The following is a 19,992-nucleotide window of genomic DNA, read 5'->3' on the forward strand; positions in this document are numbered from 1 at the left end:
CTGACCCTGGCAGTTCGATTGGGCCAGTTTAGCCCAATGATGTGCTCTTGTGCTAAGGCCATTTGGGTTGGGTGTCCCTTGTTGGACAAGTGACTTCAGTTGATTTGGACGCCAGTGTAGAAATAAAGGTCTAATAGATGAAGGCCTGCGAAGTAAATGTGTGCTGGGACTAGCAGCTTCAACTGGGTGGGGAAGAATGAATCTCTCCAGTTGCTGACTGGGTGGAAGTAAGGAAGAAGGTTAAAGGGAAGAGCTGTGTAGGAAAAATCCCTGTCAAGTCAACTCTGGGATTGCCATGTTGTGAACTGCAATTGGAGGGTTATGAATACTTTGGCATTGTGTATTGTCTATTCTCCTGCTGGGCAAATATTCCTGTGTTGGAAAATGGCCTTGTTCCATCAAAGGGCATTAAACCACAATTTCAATGACATCTTTGGATTGTTTTTTACAGAAGGCAATGTAAATATTTTATGAACCTGTTTGTGTAATGAAATGTAGTCATTGAGTTAAAAAAGGAAGGATCTGTATTCTGACATGGTGTTTATACACTATATAAGACCATTATATTCAGTTTTAGCCCAGTCTTGGTTCAGAGGGTGCATCGTTGCAAAGAGTTCATGATTTCTGCACCAGAGTTCTCCAATATTGTGCCATAAACTGCACTGAACTGACTTTCCCTCATTTTTTGTCAGTGAAGCATTTGAGTTTTTCAGTATGTTAACAAGGAGCAGTCACTAAACATTAGTGGGAGTCCCATTTCAGGAATGTCCACATCTACATTTATCTGTTAGGTAGGTGCCAAATGTGTAAAACCATACATTTTGGGACAAAGTCTGAGGTGAATAGATGTAATGCACAGTACCAGTCAAAAGTTTGGACACAGCTACTCATTGAAAGGTTTTTATTTTTTATTATTTCTAGATTGTAGAATAATAGTGAAGACATCAAATCTATGAAATAACACATATGGAATCATGTAAGCAAAAAAGTGTTAAACAAATCAAAATAAATGTTTTTTTGAGATTCTTCAAACTAGCCACATTTTTCCTTGATGACACCTTGGCACACTCTTGGCATTCTCTCAACCAGTTTCACCTGGAATGCTTTTCCAACAGTCTTGAAGGAGTTCCCACAAATGTTGAGCACTTTTGGGCTGCTTTTCCTTCACTCAGCGGTCCAATCCACCTCACACAATCTCAATTTGGTTGCACTCCATCACAGCCGGGAGGTGTGTTTTGGGTCATTGTCCTGTTGAAAAATAAATTATAGTCATACTGAACGAAAACCAGATGGGAAGGCGTATCGCTGTAGAATGCTGTGGTAGCCATGCTTGTTAAGTGTGCCATGAATTCTACATAAATCACTGACAGTGTCACCAGCAAAGCACCATCAAACCTCCACAGTGGGAACCACACATGCCGAGATCATCCGTTCATCTACTCTGCCTCTCACAAAGACACTGTGGTTGAAACCAAAAATCTTAAATTTGGACTCATCAGACCAAAGGACATTCTACCTGTGTAATATCCATTGCTCGTGTTTCTTGGCCCAAGCAAGTCTCTTCTCCTTATTGGTGACCTTTACTAGTGGTTTCTTTGCAGCAATTTGACCATAAAGGCCTGACTCATGCATTCTCCTCTGAACAATTGATGTTGAGATGTGTCTATTACTTGAATTCTGTGAAGCATTTATTTGGGCTGCAATCCTCTGCAGCAGAGGTAACTCTGGGTCTTTCCTTTCCTGTGGCGGTCTTTATGAGAGCCAGTTTCATCATAGTGCTTGATGGTTTTTGCGACTGCACTTGAAGAAACTTTCAATGTTCTTGAAATGTTCCGGATTGACTGACCTTCATGTCTTAAAGTAATGATGGACTGTCGTTTCTCTTTGCTCATTTGAGCTGTTCTTGCCATAATATGGACTTGGTCTTTTACCTAATAGTGCTATAATATGTATACCCCCCCCCCCCCCCCCCCCCCCCCGTCACAACACAACTGATTGGCTCAAATGCATTAAGAAGGAAAGAAATTCCAACAAATTAGGGTGTCTACTTTTGAAGAATCTCAAATATAAAATATATTTAGATTTGTTTAAGACTTCTTTGGTTACTACATGATTCCATATGTGCTATTTCATAGTTTTGATGTCTTCACTATTATTCTACGATGTAGTACATAGTACAAATAAAGAAAAACCCTTGAATAAGTAGGTGTGTCCAAACTTTTGACTGGTACTGTAAATCTACAGGTAACTTCCAAAATAAAAGAAACACCAACATAAAGTGTTTTAGTAGGGCATTTGATCACCACGAGCAGCCAGAACAGCATAAATGTGCTTTGGCATAGATTCTACAAGTGTCTGGAATTCTATTAAAGTGGAAAACCACACTACAAGCTCATCCAACTTTGATGTAATGTCCTTAAAACAAGTCAAAATGAGGTTCAGTAGTGTGTGTGGCCTCCACGTGCCTGTATGACCTCCCTATAACGCCTGGGCATGCTCCTGATGAGGTGGCGGATGGTCTCCTGAGGGATCTCCTCCCAGATCTGGACTAAAGCATCCGCCAACTCCTGGATAGTCTGTGGTGCAATATGGCGTTGGTGGATGGAGCGAGACATGATGTCCCAGATGTGCCCAATTGGATTCAGGTCTGGGGAATGGGTGGGCCAGTTCATAGCATCAATGCCTTCCTCTTGCAGGAACTGCTGACACACTCCAGCCACGAGGTCTAGCATTGTCTTGCATTAGGAGGAACCCACGGCCAACCGCACCAGCATATGGTCTCACAAGGGGTGATGGCAGGGTACCTAATGGCAGTCAGGCTACCTCTGGCAAGCACATGGAGGGCTGTGCGGCCCCCCAAAGAAATGCCACCCCACACCATGACTGACCCACCACCAAACCGGTCATGCTGGAGGATGTTGCAGGCAGCAGAACGTTCTCCACGGCGTCTCCAGACTGTCACGTCTGTCACATGTGCTCAGTGTGAACCTGCTTTCATCTGTGAAGAGCACAGGGTGCCAGTGGCGAATTTGCCAATCTTGGTGTTCTCTGGCAAATGCCAAACGTCCTGCACGGTGTTGGGCTGTAAGCACAACCCCCACCTGTGGACGTCGGGCCCTCATACCACCCTCATGGAGTCTGTTTCTGACCGTTTGAGCAGACACATGCACATTTGTGGCCTGCTGGAGGTCATTTTGCAGGGCTCTGGTAGTGCTCCTCCTGCTACTCCTTGCACAAAGGCGGAGGTAGCGGTCCTGCTGTTGGGTTGTTGCCCTCCTACGGCCTCCTCCACGTCTCCTGATGTACTGGCCTGTCTCCTGGTAGCGCCTCCATGCTCTGGACACTATGCTGACAGACACAGCAAACCTTCTTGCCACAGCTCGCATTGATGTGCCATTCTGGATGAGCTGAACTACCTGAGCCACTTGTGTGGGTTGTAGACTCCGTCTCATGCTACCACTAGAGTGAAAGCACCGCCAGCATTCAAAAGTGACCAAAACATCAGCCAGGAAGCATAGGAACTGAGAAGTGGTCTGTGGTCGCCACCTGCAGAACCACTCCTTTATTGGGGGTGTCTTGCTAATTGCCTATAATTACAACTAACATTGAGTGGCTGCTGCCAACACACTGACTCAACTCCAGCCACTTTAATAATGGGAATTGATGTAAAATATATCACTAGCCACTTTAAACAATGCTACTTAATATAATGTTTACATACCCTACATTATTAATCTCATATGTCTATGTATATACTGTACTCTATATCATCTACTGCATCTTTATGTAATACATGTATCACTAGCCACTTTAAACTATGCCACTTTGTTTACATACTCATCTCATATGTATATACTGTACTCGATACCATCTACTGCATCTTGCCTATGCCATTCTGTACCATCACTCATTCACATATCTTTATGTACATATTCTTTATCCCTTTACACTTGTGTGTATAAGGTAGTAGTTTTGGAATTGTTAGTTAGATTACTCGTTGGTTATTACTGCATTGTCGGAACTAGAAGCACAAGCATTTCGCCTCACTCGCATTAACATCTGCTAACCATGTGTATGTGACAAATAAAATTTGATTTGATTTGATTCATTTCCACCTGTTGTCTATTCCATTTGCACAACAGCATGTGCAATTTATTGTCAATCAGTGTTGCTTCCTAAGTGGACAGTTTGATTTCACAGAAGTGTGATTGACTTGGAGTTACATTGTGTTGTTTAAGTGTTCCCTTTATGTTTTTTGAGCAGTGTACTTTGTATCCCTAATTTACTCATGTGTTGTCTTTATTTTGGCAGTTACCTGTGGGTATGACGTTGAGCAAAAACATGATGGACCTGTTTCACTAGAGTGTTTACAGAAATACAGTGTCCACCAATATTCCACCAAAAGCAACTTGTGTATTTAGATTTTATATATTTTTTTATTGATATTTCGCAGCATCCACAGCTTCACACAGTTTTCCAAAACCCCAAAAGTATTTATTGTTTTGGTTTCTATACACATCAATATCAAATGTGCAGACGGTTCTTGCTGACTAACAATTACCAAGTATATCTGATGTTCAGATAAATTCAAATAAATATGTTTTCAAAAGTGTTTGCGTTCTCTTTTCTGTTTAGTATTTTTATGATCGGCCTATTTGCAATACAGTATTCACTTTTCCATTTGACTTCATAAAATAATCTCTCTGACCATTTGTATACTAGCAAACTTGGAAATTCACATATTGAGAATAGGCATAAAAAAGTAATCCTGATAATGTACAATATATTTTTTTAGTTTATGAGCGTGTTAAAAACAACTACTTATGCTCATAATATTGAAGCAGTTTATTAGATAGTTTTATTGTGCAGTTTCCGAAATATGTACACACCTGGAATAAATTTACCTGCGGAGTGCATATTTATATGCTGTCCCGCTGGCAAAAAATTCCAACAGTTTGGGTAATCTGTAGCTTGTCCAAACATTGCAACACCAAGGTGTGCGTGATGACATCACTTTGTAAGTCACGTCGATCCCGCCCACTTAGCCTGTGTAGCATTAGTGGAGTTCAACGATTGTGCTGTCAGCAGTGCTGGGAACATTTACGCTGAATTGTATTTGAAAAACGACAACAGCAGTATGGCCGGCCGGGTGAGTTTCCTTTAAATAAATGGCTTTAGGTAAACATATTTAGTCATAGATGAGAATGATAACAATGCTGTGTTTTAAGGATGTTTCAGCTAATACTAGCTACCGTTAGCTAGCTAGCTACCTCCAACACACACACACACAACCTACTAGCCTGTGTGGCAGAGTACGTCATTCAAACCTCGGCCCGGAAGACGAGTGAGTATCTTAGGGATAGTGTCCACTGCAAGCCATGTAATATCAAGCTAGCTACACAATACACTCAAATAGTATCTCTCTATGCTGTATCTCTAGTCAGTCTCGAACAGGAAACCCCTTAGTGATAGTAGCTTGCTAGTTAAGCCAGCTCAGTATGAAAGGATACATCTAGCGAAACAAGTTTCATCTCTACTGCCAGCAAGGTTTGACCGCTGACCAACTTGTTGACTAGCTTTCAATGCCACAGGCAAGCTAGATAGATAGTCCAGTGCCCACACACACACTAGTCCCACCAGGGAAGTGAAATTGAAATGTCCGACTGCTGGGAAAGAGGCACAACAACAGAAAACGAACTCCTTTTTAGTCCTAATATAATTCAACATTAGCTAGAGCTTTCCACTTTCAAGATACTTGAACAATGTGGACTAGCTAGGTATCCACTGGCTGACAGTGGCACTGTAGCACAGATAAAATGGGTTTCATTCATCTTTGACTGTAGAGTGTGAAATCTGTGATTGACACAATGTTATGATGAAGTAACTGGGGCCCCTATAATGCAAAGGCTGCAGCTGTCAAACAGTCTTGCTCACGTCTAGGGGTTGTTTTTCCTATAAGTATTTTGTGTACATTTAGACCGTTTGAGTTGATTACATTTGGATAGAATGTGAGGAATTCCCTTAAAGGTAGACTTAGTGATTATGACTCACTACAGGTCAAATGTTTTAGAACAGGGTTTTTCTTTATTTTTACTATTTTCTACATTGTGGAATAATGGTGAAGACATCAACACTATCAAATAAAACAAATGCAATCATGCAGTAACCAAAAAAAGTGTTAAACAAATCAAAATATTTTTTATATGATTCTTAAAATTACCACCCTTTGCCTTGATGACAGCTTTGCATACTCTTGGCATTCTCTAAACCAGCTTCATGCGGTAGTCACCTGGAATGCATTTCAATTAACAGGTGTGCTGCCTTAAGGTACAGGTATGCCAGCAGCATACCACCCTGCATACCACTGCTTGCTTGCTTCTGAAGCTAAGTCCCTGGATGGGAGACCCAGATGCTGCTGGAAGTGGTGTTGGAGGGCCAGTAGGAGGCACTCTTTCCTCTGGTCTAAAAAAAAATATCCCAATGCCCCAGGGCAGTGATTGGGGACATTGCCCTGTGTTGGGTGCCGTCTTTCGGATGGGACGTTAAACGGGTGTCCTGACTCTCTGAGGTCATTAAAGATCCCATGGCACTTATCGTAAGAGTAGGGGTGTTAACCCCGGTGTCCTGGCTAAATTCCCAATCTGACCCTCGAACCATCATGGTTACCTAATAATCCCCAGTTTACCAATGGCTCATTCATCCCCCTCCTCTCCCCTGTAACTATTCCCCAGGTCGTTGCTGCAAATGAGAACGTGGTCTCAGTCAATTTACCTGGTAAAATAACGGATAAATAAAATAAGTTTATTTGTGTTATTTCTTTTCTTAATGTGTTTGAGCCAATCAGTTGTGATGTGACAAGGTTGGGGGGTATACAGCTATTTGGTAAAAGACCATGTCCATATTATGCCAAGAACAGCTCAAATAAGCAAAGATTACTTAAAGACATGAATGTCAGTCAATACGGAAAATTTCAAGAACTTTGAAAGTTTCTTCAAGTGTAGTCGCAAAAACCATCAAGCTCTATGATGACATTGGCTCATGAGGACCACCACAGGAAAGGAAGACCCAGAGTTACCTCTGCTGCAGAGGATAAGTTCAATAGAGTTACCAGTCTCAGAAATTGCAGCCCAAATAAATCCTTCAGAGTTCAAGTAAAAGACACATCTCAACATCAACTGTTCAGAGGAGACTGTGTGAATCAGGCCTTCATGGTCGAATTTTTGCAAAGAGACTTGCTTGGACCAAGAAACACGAGCAATGGACATTACACCGGTAGAAATCTGTCCTTTGGTCTGGAGTCCAAGTTGGGGATTTTTGTTCCAGACAGCGTGTCTTTGTGTGGGTGAACGGATGATCTCTGCATGGAGGTGTTATGGTGTGGGTGTGCTTTGCTGGTGACACTGTCTGTGCTTTATTTAGACTTCAAGGCACACTTAACACAGCATTCTTCAGCGATTACACCATCCCATCTGGTTTGGGCTTAGTGGGACTATCAATTATTTTTCAACAATGACCCATCACACCTCCAGGCTGTGTAAGGGCTATTTGACCAAGGAGAGTGATGGAGTGCTGCATCAGATGACTTGGCCTCTACAACCCCCTGACCTAAACCAAATTGAGATGGTTTGGGATGAGTCGAACTGCAGAGTGAAGGAAAAGCAGCCAACAAGTGCTCAGCATATGTGTGAACTCCTTCAAGACTGTTGGAAAAGCATTCCAGGTAGCTAGTTGAGAGAATGCCAGGAGTGTGCAAAGTTTTCATCAAGATAAAGGATGGCTATTTGAAGAATCTCAAATATTAAATATTTTTGGATTTGTTTAACACTTATTTGGTAACTAACATGATTCTATGTGTTGTTTCATAGTTTTGATGTCTTCACTATTATAATGTAGAAAATAGTCTTATAAATAAACCCTTGAATGAGTAGGTGTTTTAAAACTTTTGACCGGTAGAGTAGATGCAGAAAGTAAACAGCATAGTAGGTACATTTCCCCTAACAACTCAGAGCGTTGAAGCACTAACCCGTGCACATGCGCAGATATCGTGTGACTGTGTGAGAGCAAAGTCTTGCGTCTCATTCATCTCAATGTCATAAGCAGCACCACAGACAATCTCATTTTATTGAGTCTACCTTTAAACACAATCAGCAACTTAAAACAGCTGCTTAGCTAAAACTGTGCTTGCAGTGTTCCACAAATCATTTGAAAGTATTTGCCTTAGAGTGGAAAAGCTCCAGAGATTTGCTCCGGTCAGCCCAGTATCCAACTCAGTTTTCCATGATGTTTATTAGCATAATTGGATTAGTTCCAAAATATAGACCTAAATAACAGTAGTATCTTTGATGTTGGTTGGTAACAGGGCAGCTCAAATGTACTCAACCTAAGCTTTTTTTCTGGCTACTTTTGCACCAAAGTGGTTTCTCAGAAAATCACTGACTGTAAGCATCACATTTTATTTTGATTTCAGTAATAGCATCCTAAAAATATAAAAGATTGAGTCTGTATTTGGGGAAACAGCGCCGCTGTTCACCCCAGCACCTTTGTTATTTTTGGGGGGGTTGTTGAAATGGAAGAGAGAAGCGTGTGTGTTCCCCCCCCCTCACAAAAAGGTGTTATTATTAAAATAAATTATAGTGGCCCTTGTGTGCACATCAAATAATACCGTATACCCCGGTATGGTACAGTATGACGGTATGAAAATCTGTATACCGAAAAGAAAATCTGTATATATTTTCACATGGACAGGGTGTAGTGGAGCGGGTTGAAAGATTCCTTGGTGTCCACAACACTAAGGATCTATCACGGTCCAATCACACCAACACAATCGTGAAGAGGTCACAACAATGCCTCTTTCCCCCTCAGGAGTCTACACCCATTGTTTCTCCTCTTAATTTATTGGTGGGACGCCACAGTTAATGGCGCCGGAGGAGATGGCTGCCATTTTAATGGGCTTCTAACCAATTGTGCTATTCTGTGTGTGTTTTCATGTTTCACTTTTATTTGTACATAATGTTTCTGCCACTGTCTCTTATGACTGAAAAGAGCTTCTGGACATTACAACAGCGATTACTCACCTCTGACCAAACAAAGATGTTTTATTTAATGAATCGGTGGTGAGAAATGTACGGCTCCTCCCGGACCAGGCCCAAATCCCCATCATTCGCATGAAGAGGAGATGCCGATACAGGGGGTGCATATCTGGGTGCTTGGTAAGAATTAGTTGGTGAGTGGATAATCTGCCTTTACCATCCGTCCTACTGGCAACCGTGCAATCCCTGGAGTATAAACGGGACATATCTTCTGTTTCGCATACAAAGCTCTCCCTCGCCCTCCATTTGGCAAATCTGACCATAATTCTATCCTCCTGATTCCCGCTTACAAGCAAAAGTAGGAAGTACCAGTGACTCGCTCATTACGGAAGTGGTCTGATGATGCGGATGCTAAGCTACAGGACTGTTCTTTTGCTAGCACAGACTGGAATGGGTTCCGGGATTCATACGATGGCATTGAGGAGTAAAGCATATCAGTCATCGGCTTCATCAGTAAGTGCATCGACGACATCGCCCCCCCCCCAGTGACCGTACGTACATATCCCAACCAGAAGCCAAAGATTACAGGCAACATCGGCACTGAGCTAAAAGCTATAGCTGCCGCTTTCTAGGAGCAGGAGACTTGTAAGAAATCCCCATATGCCCTCTGACGAACCATCAAACAGGCAAAGCATCAATCCAGGACTAAGATGGAATCTTATTACACCGGCTCTGATGCTCGTTGCATGTGGCAGGGCATGTAAACTATTACGGATTACAAAGGGAAACCCAGACGCAAGCTGCCCAGTGACGCGAGCCTACCAGACGAGCTAAATGCCTTTTTTATGCTCGCTTTGAGGAAAGCCACACTGAAGCATGTATAAGAGCACCAGTTGTTCCGGACGACTGTGTGATCACGCTCTCCGTAGCCGACGTGAGTAAGACCTTTAAACAGGTAAACATTCACAAGGCTGCAGGGCCAGATGGATTACCAGGGCACGTACTCGGAGCATGCGCTGACTAACTGGCAAATGTCTTCACTGACATTTTCAACCTCACTCTGGCCGAGTCTGTAATACCCGCAATGTTTCAAGCAGCCACCACCATTGTCTCTGTGCTCAAGAACGGCAAGGTAACCTGCCTAAAGGACTACCGCCCCGTAGCACTCACGTCTGTAGCCAAGAAGTGCTTTAAAAAGCTGGTCATGGCTATCGTCAACACCATCATCCCAGAAACCCTAGACCCACTTCAATTTGCCCCAACAGACCCCAACAGATCCACAGATGATGTAATCTCCGTTACAATGCCCATTCCCACCTGGACAAAAGGAAAACCGACAGCATTCTCACATAGGTTGACTACAGCTCAGCGTTCAACACCATAGTGCCCTCAAAGCTTATCACTAAGCTAAGGACCCTGTGACTAAACACCTCCCTCTGCAACTGGATCCTGGACTTCCTGACGGGCTGCCCCCCCCAGGTGGTAAGGGTAGGCAACAACACATCTGCCACACTGATCCTGAACACTGGGTTCCCTCAGGGTTGCGTGCTTAGTCTTGTCCCCCCCCGTACTCCCTGTTTACCCACGAGTGCGTGGCCATGCATGTGCATGACTCCAACCCATCATTAAGTTTGCTGATGTCACAACGGTGGTAGGCCTGATCACTGACAATGATGAGACTAGATGTCGACCGATTTATCATTTTTCAACACCCTTTACCGATCGGAGGACCAAAAAAAGCCGATACCGATTAATTGTCCGATTATTGTTTTATATATACACACACACACACACAGTTGAAGTCAGAAGTTTACATACACTTAGGTTGGTGTCATTAAAACTAATTTTTCAATGTCAATGTCTTGTTAACAAACAATAGTTTTGGCAAGTTGTTTAGGACATCTACTTTGTGCATGACACAAGTCATTTTTCCAACAATTGTTTACAGACACGTTCAATTTTACGTGAAAGAATATATCACAATTCCAGTGGGTCGGAAGTTTACATACACTAAGTTGACTGTGCCTTTTTAACAGTTTGGAAAATGTCATGGCTTTAGAAGCTTCTGATAGGCTAATTGACATAATTTGAGTCAAATGGAGGTGTACCTGTGGGTGTATTTCAAGGCCTACCTTCAAACTCAGTGCCTCTTAGCTTGACATCATGGGAAAATCAAAAGAAATCAGCCAAGACCTCAGAAAATAAATTGTAGACCTCCACAAGTCTGGTTCATCCTTGGGAGCAATTTCCAAATGCCTGAAGGTACCACATTAACTTGTACAAACAGTGCGCAAGTATAAACACCAATGGACTACGCAGCCATCATATCGCTCAGGAAGGATCACAAAGTCAGCTAATTTCCACTCCATTCATATGCAAATAATTTTGATTCATACACTGGCTTTTCTTTCTGCCATGTTTTTATTTTATACCTGCCCTTCCCTTATCTACACTGAAATAATATAATTTCAGTAGTCTTCTATTTACCATGGATTTTTTTGTTTTATATTTCGCATTGCTCATTAGTACACCCTTGTGGTAGAATTCATATGTATCTATCGTAGGTCCTAGGATACAACAAAGAATAATGTGGAACAAATAAATACCACCAAAGGTTTACCTTCCAATAATGAACACCTTGTGAAACAGCTGTAAAATCCAACCTGGCATTTAAGATTAAGACAAACTTTTGATATGTTTTGGTACAGTTGTGTTATTCATTCCCCCCCCCCCCCCCCTTTTTTTTCCACACACATGGCAATTTAATACAATTTAAGACTAAAATACTGAATTCTGGTGTGTGGAATATTGAGGAAGTGGTTGCTGTGTGGGTGGGAGGTTCTGCCTCTCACTTGCTCTCAGCAGGCAGCCAGTCTTGGAAGGGGGACTTGAAGAGGGAGACTGCAAAGTCCAGGCACTGCTGCTCTCTTTGTTCTGAGTGCTTCCAGTGCTAGTGTTTTTAGCCAATCTGTGTATCTCACATTCTCTGCCCAGTATGATAGAACATTTCTTAGAGGATAATGACAACATGACAATAACAGTAGCTGTAGATGATGTAATGAAAAGTTGGAGGGTGGTTGGTAATGGAGGACATCAGGTGGATCAATATCACCGCATGCATTTTGTATTCGTGTATCATGATTTGTACCAATCCACAATTGTAAATCACCAATCCACAAACACCTTTTTGATTTGTATTTCTAAATCGATATATAGCATTAGAATTGTTTTATAACTGCAGACGTTCAGGTTATTTCCAAGGACTTTAAGTAAAATGACTGCCATGAAGACAAGAATTCTCACGAGTAGAAATTGATGATCCCATAAAAGTTGATCCCATTGATGCTGTTGACCCGGATCACTGGTTGCTGCGGAAAAGGAGGCGGTCAAAGGGGGTGAGAGTAACCGGTGTGAAATGGCTAGCTAGATAGCGTTGCTCTGCAAGGGCCGCGGCTTTTGTGGAGCGATGGGTAACGATGCTTCGATGGTGACTGTTGTCGATGTGTGCAGAGGGTTCCTGGTTCAAGCCCAGGTTGGGGCGAGGGACTGAGGCAGTAAGTACTGTTACAAAGTCTGTATGATAGCGCCACTAAATGTGAAGGATATTTCGCACTGGCCAGCTATAATTCAACTATTTGTGTGATGAACGGATGTACACTGCAATAGTGTTGCAAATACAGAGTAATCTTGAGCTTTCAATTATTTAAGTTGGACATACTATGGTTATGTATATGATTAACTCTTGGAACTCTAGGGGCAGTATTTTAATTTTTGGAAAAAAATGTTCCCGTTTTAAACGGGATATTTTGTCAGGAAAAGATGTTAGAATATGCATATAATTGACAGGTTTCTATAGAAAACACTCTAACGTTTCCAAAACTGTAAAGATATTGTCTGTGAGTATAACAGAACTGATGTTGCAGGCGAAAGCCTGAGAAAAATCCAATCCGGAAGTGCCCGTGACATGTCACTATATCAGTGGAGGCTGCAGAAGGGAGGATGGCTCATAATATTGGTTGGAATGGAGTCAATGGAATGGTATCAACCACACCACTTGCTTGATACCATTTCATTTACGCCATACCTTATTATGAGCCATCCTCCCCTCAGCAGCCTCCACTGAACTGTATAGCTGTAACTGTATATGTATAGCTAGCAACATGTAGATGACCAACTAGCTAGATAGAAAATGGTTGAAAGATTGTTGTACATAGACAACTGGACAGATTTAGCTAACAGAAGTTAACTTCTTAACGTTACCCTGAATTGTGAATTTCTCCGAATGTTGCGCCTCTTGTCGAGATCAGTGGTGCCTTCATAGTACTTTGCCTGATTGGAAAAATAGAAGAATCTCAGAGGGATGCCATTTGAAGTGCAAGCTAAATACAAACAAAGCTACAATAAGTTACAGTAGCTAACTAGCTAACGTAATCTAAATAAAACTGTCTAGCTAGCGAGCGACTGTAGCTGGATAGCTGACTAGGCAGGCTGAGGTTAAGTACAGTAGCTAACGTCAATCTAAAAACAGATTAAATTATTTATTCCTATTTAAATCAGATTTTCTTGAAGCAGCAGGTTGTCACTGTCAAAAACACTGTTTTTGGAGAGCTATTTTTTGATAGAACCCAGCGACTCCCACTGTGACGTGGGGTTGGGGGGGGCACTTTTTGACAGGGGGACACTATTTGGCATGACAGGACACCATTGATTGTGTTATGTTTGAGTCACTCGGACAACATAGGGACACAGTATAAGCTGTTGAAGGAATTGCAGGAAATCCCCCGTCATGATAAAAAAAATCAGACTGTAGCTGGCTCGCTGTCAGTTTAAGCTAGAGACCTTTGCATGGGCTGCGTCTCAATCCACTGCATCCGCCGATGTCGCTCTTCCACATCTGCGGTGAAAGGTGGCAGAACTAGTGTCGCAGACCATGAGACATCCCAAAATTCGGTCTTCTCACAAAAATGATCCCCACAATTGTTGGTACATCCGATCTGCCAACTTCTGTCTGAACAGTTTGGGATACACGCTAATATATGACCCCTCTATGGAAAGGTGACTCTCACGAAAACGTATAGTGCATTCGAAAAGTATTCAGACCCTTTGACTTTTTCCTCATTTTGTTACATTACAGCCTTATTCTAAAATTTATGAAATTTAATTTTTTTCCCCTCAATCTACACACAATCCTCATATTGACAAAGCAAAAACAGGGCTGTAGAAATGTTTGTGAAAAATAAATGGAAATTTGACATTTTACATAAGTATTCAGACTCTTTATGCAGTACTTTTGTTAAAGCACCTTTACAGCCTCAAGTCTTCTTGGGTATGACACGACAAGCTTGGCACACCTGTATTTGGGGTGTTTCTCCCATTCTTCTCTGCAGATCCTCTCAAGCTCTGTCCAGTTGGATGGGGAGTGTCGCTGCACTGCTATTTTCAGGTCTCTCCAGAGAAGTTCAGTCAGGTTCAAGTCCGGGCTCTGGCTGGGCCACTCAAGGACATTCAGAGACTTGTCCTGAAACCACTCCTGCGTTGTCTTGGCTGTGTGCTTAGGGTCATTGTCCTGTTGGAAGGTGAACCTTCGCCCCAGTCTGAGGTCCTGAGCTCTCTGGAGCAGGTTTTCATCAAGGATCTCGCTGTACTTTACTCCATTCATCTTTCCCTCAATCCTGACTAGTCTCCCAGTCCCTGCCGCTGAGAAACATTCCCACAGCATGATGCTAACACCACCATGCTTCACCGTAGGGATAGTGCCAGGTTTCCTCCAGACAGGCCAAAGAGTTCACTATTGGTTTCATCAAACCAGAGAATCTTGTTTCTCATGGTCTAAGAGTCCTTTAGGTACCTTTTGGCAAACGTCAAGCGGGCTGTTATGTGCCTTTTACTGAGTGGTGACTTCTGTCTGGGCACTCTACCATAAAGGCCTGATTGGTGGAGTGCAGCAGAGATGGTTGTCCTTCTGGAAGGTTCTCCCATCTCCACAGAGGAGCTCTGTCAGTGACCTTCGGGTTCTTGGTCACCTCCCTGACCAAGGCTCTTCTCCCCCGATTACTCAGTTTGGCCGGGCGGCCAGCTCTATGAAGAATGTTGGTGGTTCCAGACTTCTTCCATTTAAGAATGATGGAGGCCACTGTGTTCCTGGGGACCTTCAATTCCCCAGAGCTGTGCCTCTACACAATCTTGTCTCTGAGTTCCTTGGACAATTCCTTCAACCACATGGTTTGGTTTTTGATCTGACATAACTGTCAACTGTGGGACCTTATATAGACAGGTGTGTGCCTTTCCATATCATGTCCAATCAATTGAATTGACTAAAATCAAGTTGTAGAAACATCTCAAGGATGATCAATGGAGCAGCATGCACCTGAGCTCAATTTTGAGTCTCATAGGAAAGGTTCTGAATAATTATACAAGGTATTTCTGTTTTTAATTTTTAATACATTGGCAAAAATGTCTAAAAACCCGTTTGTTTTGTCGTTATAGGCTGTTTGTAGATAATCGATTTTACATTAAGGCTGTAACGTAACATGTGGATAAAGGGAAGGTGTCTGAATGCTTTCCCGAATACACTGTACATGTTTGCTCTGGGATGCCTCACAAGACTTGTCTGAAGTCTGTTAAAAAGATGATTGCAAAAAAAGTAATAATTTTAGGCAATAAACTAATTGTTTCCTGCTCTTTCTTATATCGCTCAGATATAGGACAGACACTTCAGAACAAACTTCCTTTAGATTTTTTTAGGGACTCTGTTTATCCATGGATAAAGCTATTATTCAATGGGCTAATGGCAGTGAATCCAAATCCAATGTTTCATGAAATAATTTATATTATTTTGATACCTTGTTTAAGGGGTCCTAAAACTAAATCAAATAGCTAAAGGATCCTTGGTATGACCATCTTAAAACAATTCCATATGTTCGCTTAGTAGAACTGCCATTGGCCATGCCCACTTTGCCGCCGCTGCTTAAAAAGATCCTAGGGAAAACACTGCTGTACTTAGTTCCCTATTGCAATTGCATATCTCTCTCAATATATATGGTCAAGCTTTCTATAGGTCGTTGGTAATAAAACGTCACAATAACTTGCAGTGTTCGATTTGCCTGCTGCGTGGCAAGGAGACCCCCCCCCCCCCCCAGCTCCAATAAAACCATTGACAGCTACGTGCCGTTTTCAAGGGATTGTTAAATAAATGTTATCTATTTGGTTGTAATATCATCACCTCTTCAGTGATTCTCTGGTTTACACAGGTGTGAGTGTTGATGAGGACAAGGCTGGAGATCACTCTGTCATGCTGATTGAGTTCAAATAACAGGCTGGAAGCTTCAAAAGGAGGGTGGTGCTTGGAATCATTCTTCTTCTGTCAAACATGGTTACCTGCAAGGGACATGCCGTCATCATTGCTTTGCACAAAAAGGGCTTCACAGGCAAGGATATTGCTGACAGTAAGATTGCACCTAAATCAACCATTTATCGGATCATCAAGAACTTCAAGGAGAGCGGTTCAATTGTTGTGAAAAAGACTTCAGGGCGCCAGAATCGTCTCCTAAAGTTGATTCAGCTGCGGGATCGGGGCACCACCAGTACAGAGCTTGCTCAGGAATGGTAGCAGGCAGGCGTGAGTGCATCTGCACAAACAGTGAGGCGAAGACTTTTGGAGGATGGCCTGGTGTCAAGAAGGGCAGCAAAGAAGCCACTTCTCTCCAGGAAAAACATCAGGGACTATTCTGCAAAAGGTACATGGATTGGACTCCTGAGGACTGGGGTAAAGTCCTTTTCTCTGATGAATCCCCTTTCCGATTGTTTGGGGCATCCGGAAAAAAGCTTGTCTGGAGAAGACAAGGTGAGCGCTACCATCAGTCCTGTGTCATGCCAACGGTAAAGCATCCTGAGACCATTCAGGTGTGGGGTAGCTTCTCAGCCAAGGGAGTGGGCTCACTCACAATTTTGCCTTAGAACATAGCCATGAATAAAGAATGGTACCAAAACATCCTCCAAGAGCAACTTCTCCCAACCATCCAGGAACAGTTTGGTGACGAACAATGCCTTTTCCAGCATGATGGAGCACCTTGTCACAAGGCAAAGTTGATAATTAAGTGGCTTGAGGAACAAAACATCGATATCTTGGGTCCATGGCCAGGAAACTCCCCAGACCTTAATCCCATTGAGAACGTGTGGTCAATCCTCAAGAGGTGGGTGGACAAACAAAAACCCACAAATTCTGACAAACTCCAAGCATTGATTATGCAAGAATGGGCTGCCATCAGTCAGGATGTGGCCCAGAAGTTAATTAACACTCAGAGCCACTGAGTGTACAAAACATTAGGAACATCTTCCTAATATTGAGTTGCACCCCCTTTTGCCCTCAGAACAGCCTCAGTTCATCGGGGCATGGACTCTATGGTGTCGAAAGCATTCCACAGGGATGCTGGCCCATGTTGACTCCAATGCTTCTCACAGTCGTGTCAAGTTGGTGTTATGTCCTTTGGGTGGAGGACCATTCTGGATTCACACAGGAAATGGTTGAGTGTGAAAAACCCAGCAGCTTTGCAGTTCTTGACACACTCAAACCTGGCACCCACGACTATCCTTTGTTCCAAGGCACTTTAAATATTTTGCCTTGCCCATTCACCCTCTGAATGGCACACACAATCCATGTCTCATTTGTCTCAAGTCTTAAAAAGTTTCTTTAAATCTACCTGATTTGAAGTGGATTTAACAGGTGGCATCAATAAAGGATCATAGCGTTCACCTGGATTCACCTGTTTTAGTATGTGCCATTTGAAAGAGCATGTTCCAGTTTATACTGTGAATCGCTAGGAAAAAATTTAGATGATTTTTAGGCCATATCATTCAGCAGAAGTTGGAGAGTGGAGGCATGGGTATTTGAACTCTTCAAAATATATTTTTCTGGAGACTTATAACATGTTACACTTGTAGCTCTTTGCACTGTGAGAGGCTATGGCTTGTATAAATCACCATCATCCCTGTGGAGAACTTATAGCTGTGATATATTACAAGGTTACTATCAACCGTTATGAGAAAGTTGCGTAGGCCTGGAAAATAGCCTGAAGTCAGAGGTGTCACGTTGCTAGAATTTTACCATAGCTCCTCAAAGAAGTAGCTAGGAGTAATGACTTTATTCTCAGGAAGATGCAAAACAACAACCCCGGCCTAGACAGTTGATTTCTTTCTTGAAATGTGCAATAGTTTGAGGTACACTGTTGGTTTAAACAGAATCCCTCAAGGGAGAACTTTAGCCTACACTTTATGAAATGGGGTCCATTTTTTGTTTGTTTTTTTGGTTAACAAACCTGAGTTGTTTTGCATCTGTATGAGGCTTGTCAACCATCCTACATGTCTTCACTACCTACAAAGCCCTATTCCTCACTTGTTATCTCTTTTCAGTTTACATCAATATATTTTCAATGCTTCCCTCCCACTTCTGGGGATATGTATGAATGGATAGCCAATAGCAGGAAAAGCTTTTCCATCCAATCAAATTAGCTGGAGTGGAGGGACAACCCCATTCACTGCCTAGGCTAAATTGAATTCGTCTTAGACCCACTAACTCGCACAGAGGCAATATGGGAAGTTTGCCACACAGGCAAAAAAAAACAATGTTTATTTGAAAAGAAGCGATCTGGTTTTTAAGGAGCGTAGGTTGACAATCGACATGGGAATGCAGTTTGTCCCACATGTAGCCTAGGCCTATCTGTTTGTTTGCTATACGACTCAAATACACTTACTTCAATATTTTATTTAACCTGTAACTAGACAAGTCAGTTAAGAACAAATTCTTATTTGCAATGACAGCCAAACCCGGATGACGCTGGGCCAATTGTGCGCAGCCCTATGGGACTCCCAATTGCGGCCGGTTGCGATACAGCCTGGTTTCGAGCCAGGGTGCCTCTAGTGAAGACCTCTAGCGCTGAGATGCAGTGTCTTAGACTGCTGCGCCACTCGGGAGCAATGTTGAGGAAATGACGCAGGTCCTTTCTACTTAACTGGATTGGAGCAGCCTTTAGTAGTACAATCTTTTCAAATAGCTGAAACTTACTAACAGGCATAGGCCATGTGATACCACAGACAAGGGGTGTGAAAGAGGAAATATTTTCATTACACTATATCAATTGCAATTGGTATGTCAATTGGTATGTTCCTTTTTAAAAACAATTTTTATGGTTATTGAGTCTCTTTTTTTTTCTGTTATTCTCCTTGCCAGACTATGCAAGCGGCGCGATGCCCAACAGACGAACTGTCACTTACCAACTGCGCAGTCGTGAGTGAGAAGGACCCACAGTTTGAACAGTAAGTAATGTGTGTGTGACCACTATATGGTTGTATGCTGTTTGTGCATGTACGTGTGTTTTGATCCCCAGCCCTGAGGTGCCTCTGCCACATCAAAGGTGTGTGTGTGTGTGTGTGTGTGGCGGTAGATCACAGTGGATCACTGGGGCTCAGCTCTCTAGCCAGGATGCCAAAAGCCCCAGGGCTGTCACATTCTGTCTGTGGCTGCTCTGATTTCATTCTCTATCACCAAATAATGTTGTTCTGTCTTTTCATCTCTGGCCTTGCACCTGTCCCTCTGGGGCAGGTGTGGGACTCACCAAAGCTCTTACCTGGTGAAAGAAGTAACCCACCCCAGCAGAAAAATGTCACCATGGAACATATGGTCCCGCTGTGTCTCACTGTCGGGTCTTGACCCAATAAAGAGGATTCAAAAATTCTCTCAATATCATGCTTGCTATCCATGTAAACATACAGTGGGGCAAAAAGTATTTAGTCAGCCACCAATTGTGAAAGTTCTCCCACTTAAAAAGATGCCTGTAATTTTCATCATAGGTACACTTCAACTATGACAGACAAAATGACAAAATAAAATCCAGAAAATCACATTGTAGGATTTTTTTGGAATTTATTTGCAAATTATGGTGGAAAATAAGTATTTGGTCACCTACAA

The 19,992-nt window shown here is 42.6% G+C and overlaps 1 protein-coding gene across 1 annotated transcript in view; it reads left to right on the forward strand.

Annotated features, from left to right (window-relative positions):
- The first annotated feature begins 4,995 nt into the window (after nt 1-4,995).
- LOC110499115 (vesicle-fusing ATPase) overlaps nt 4,996-19,992 on the forward strand; it is a 50,060-nt gene continuing 35,063 nt past the window's right edge. The window contains exons 1-2 of the mRNA XM_036955956.2: nt 4,996-5,149; nt 19,255-19,340. Coding sequence (XP_036811851.1) covers nt 5,138-5,149; nt 19,255-19,340 — 98 coding nt within the window. The 5' untranslated portion in view covers nt 4,996-5,137. The remainder of the gene's footprint in view (nt 5,150-19,254; nt 19,341-19,992) is intronic.

The sequence above is a fragment of the Oncorhynchus mykiss genome, chromosome 20 (genome assembly GCF_057628025.1).
Source record: "Oncorhynchus mykiss isolate SJ-2025 chromosome 20, ASM5762802v1, whole genome shotgun sequence".
Classification (NCBI taxonomy): domain Eukaryota; kingdom Metazoa; phylum Chordata; class Actinopteri; order Salmoniformes; family Salmonidae; genus Oncorhynchus; species Oncorhynchus mykiss.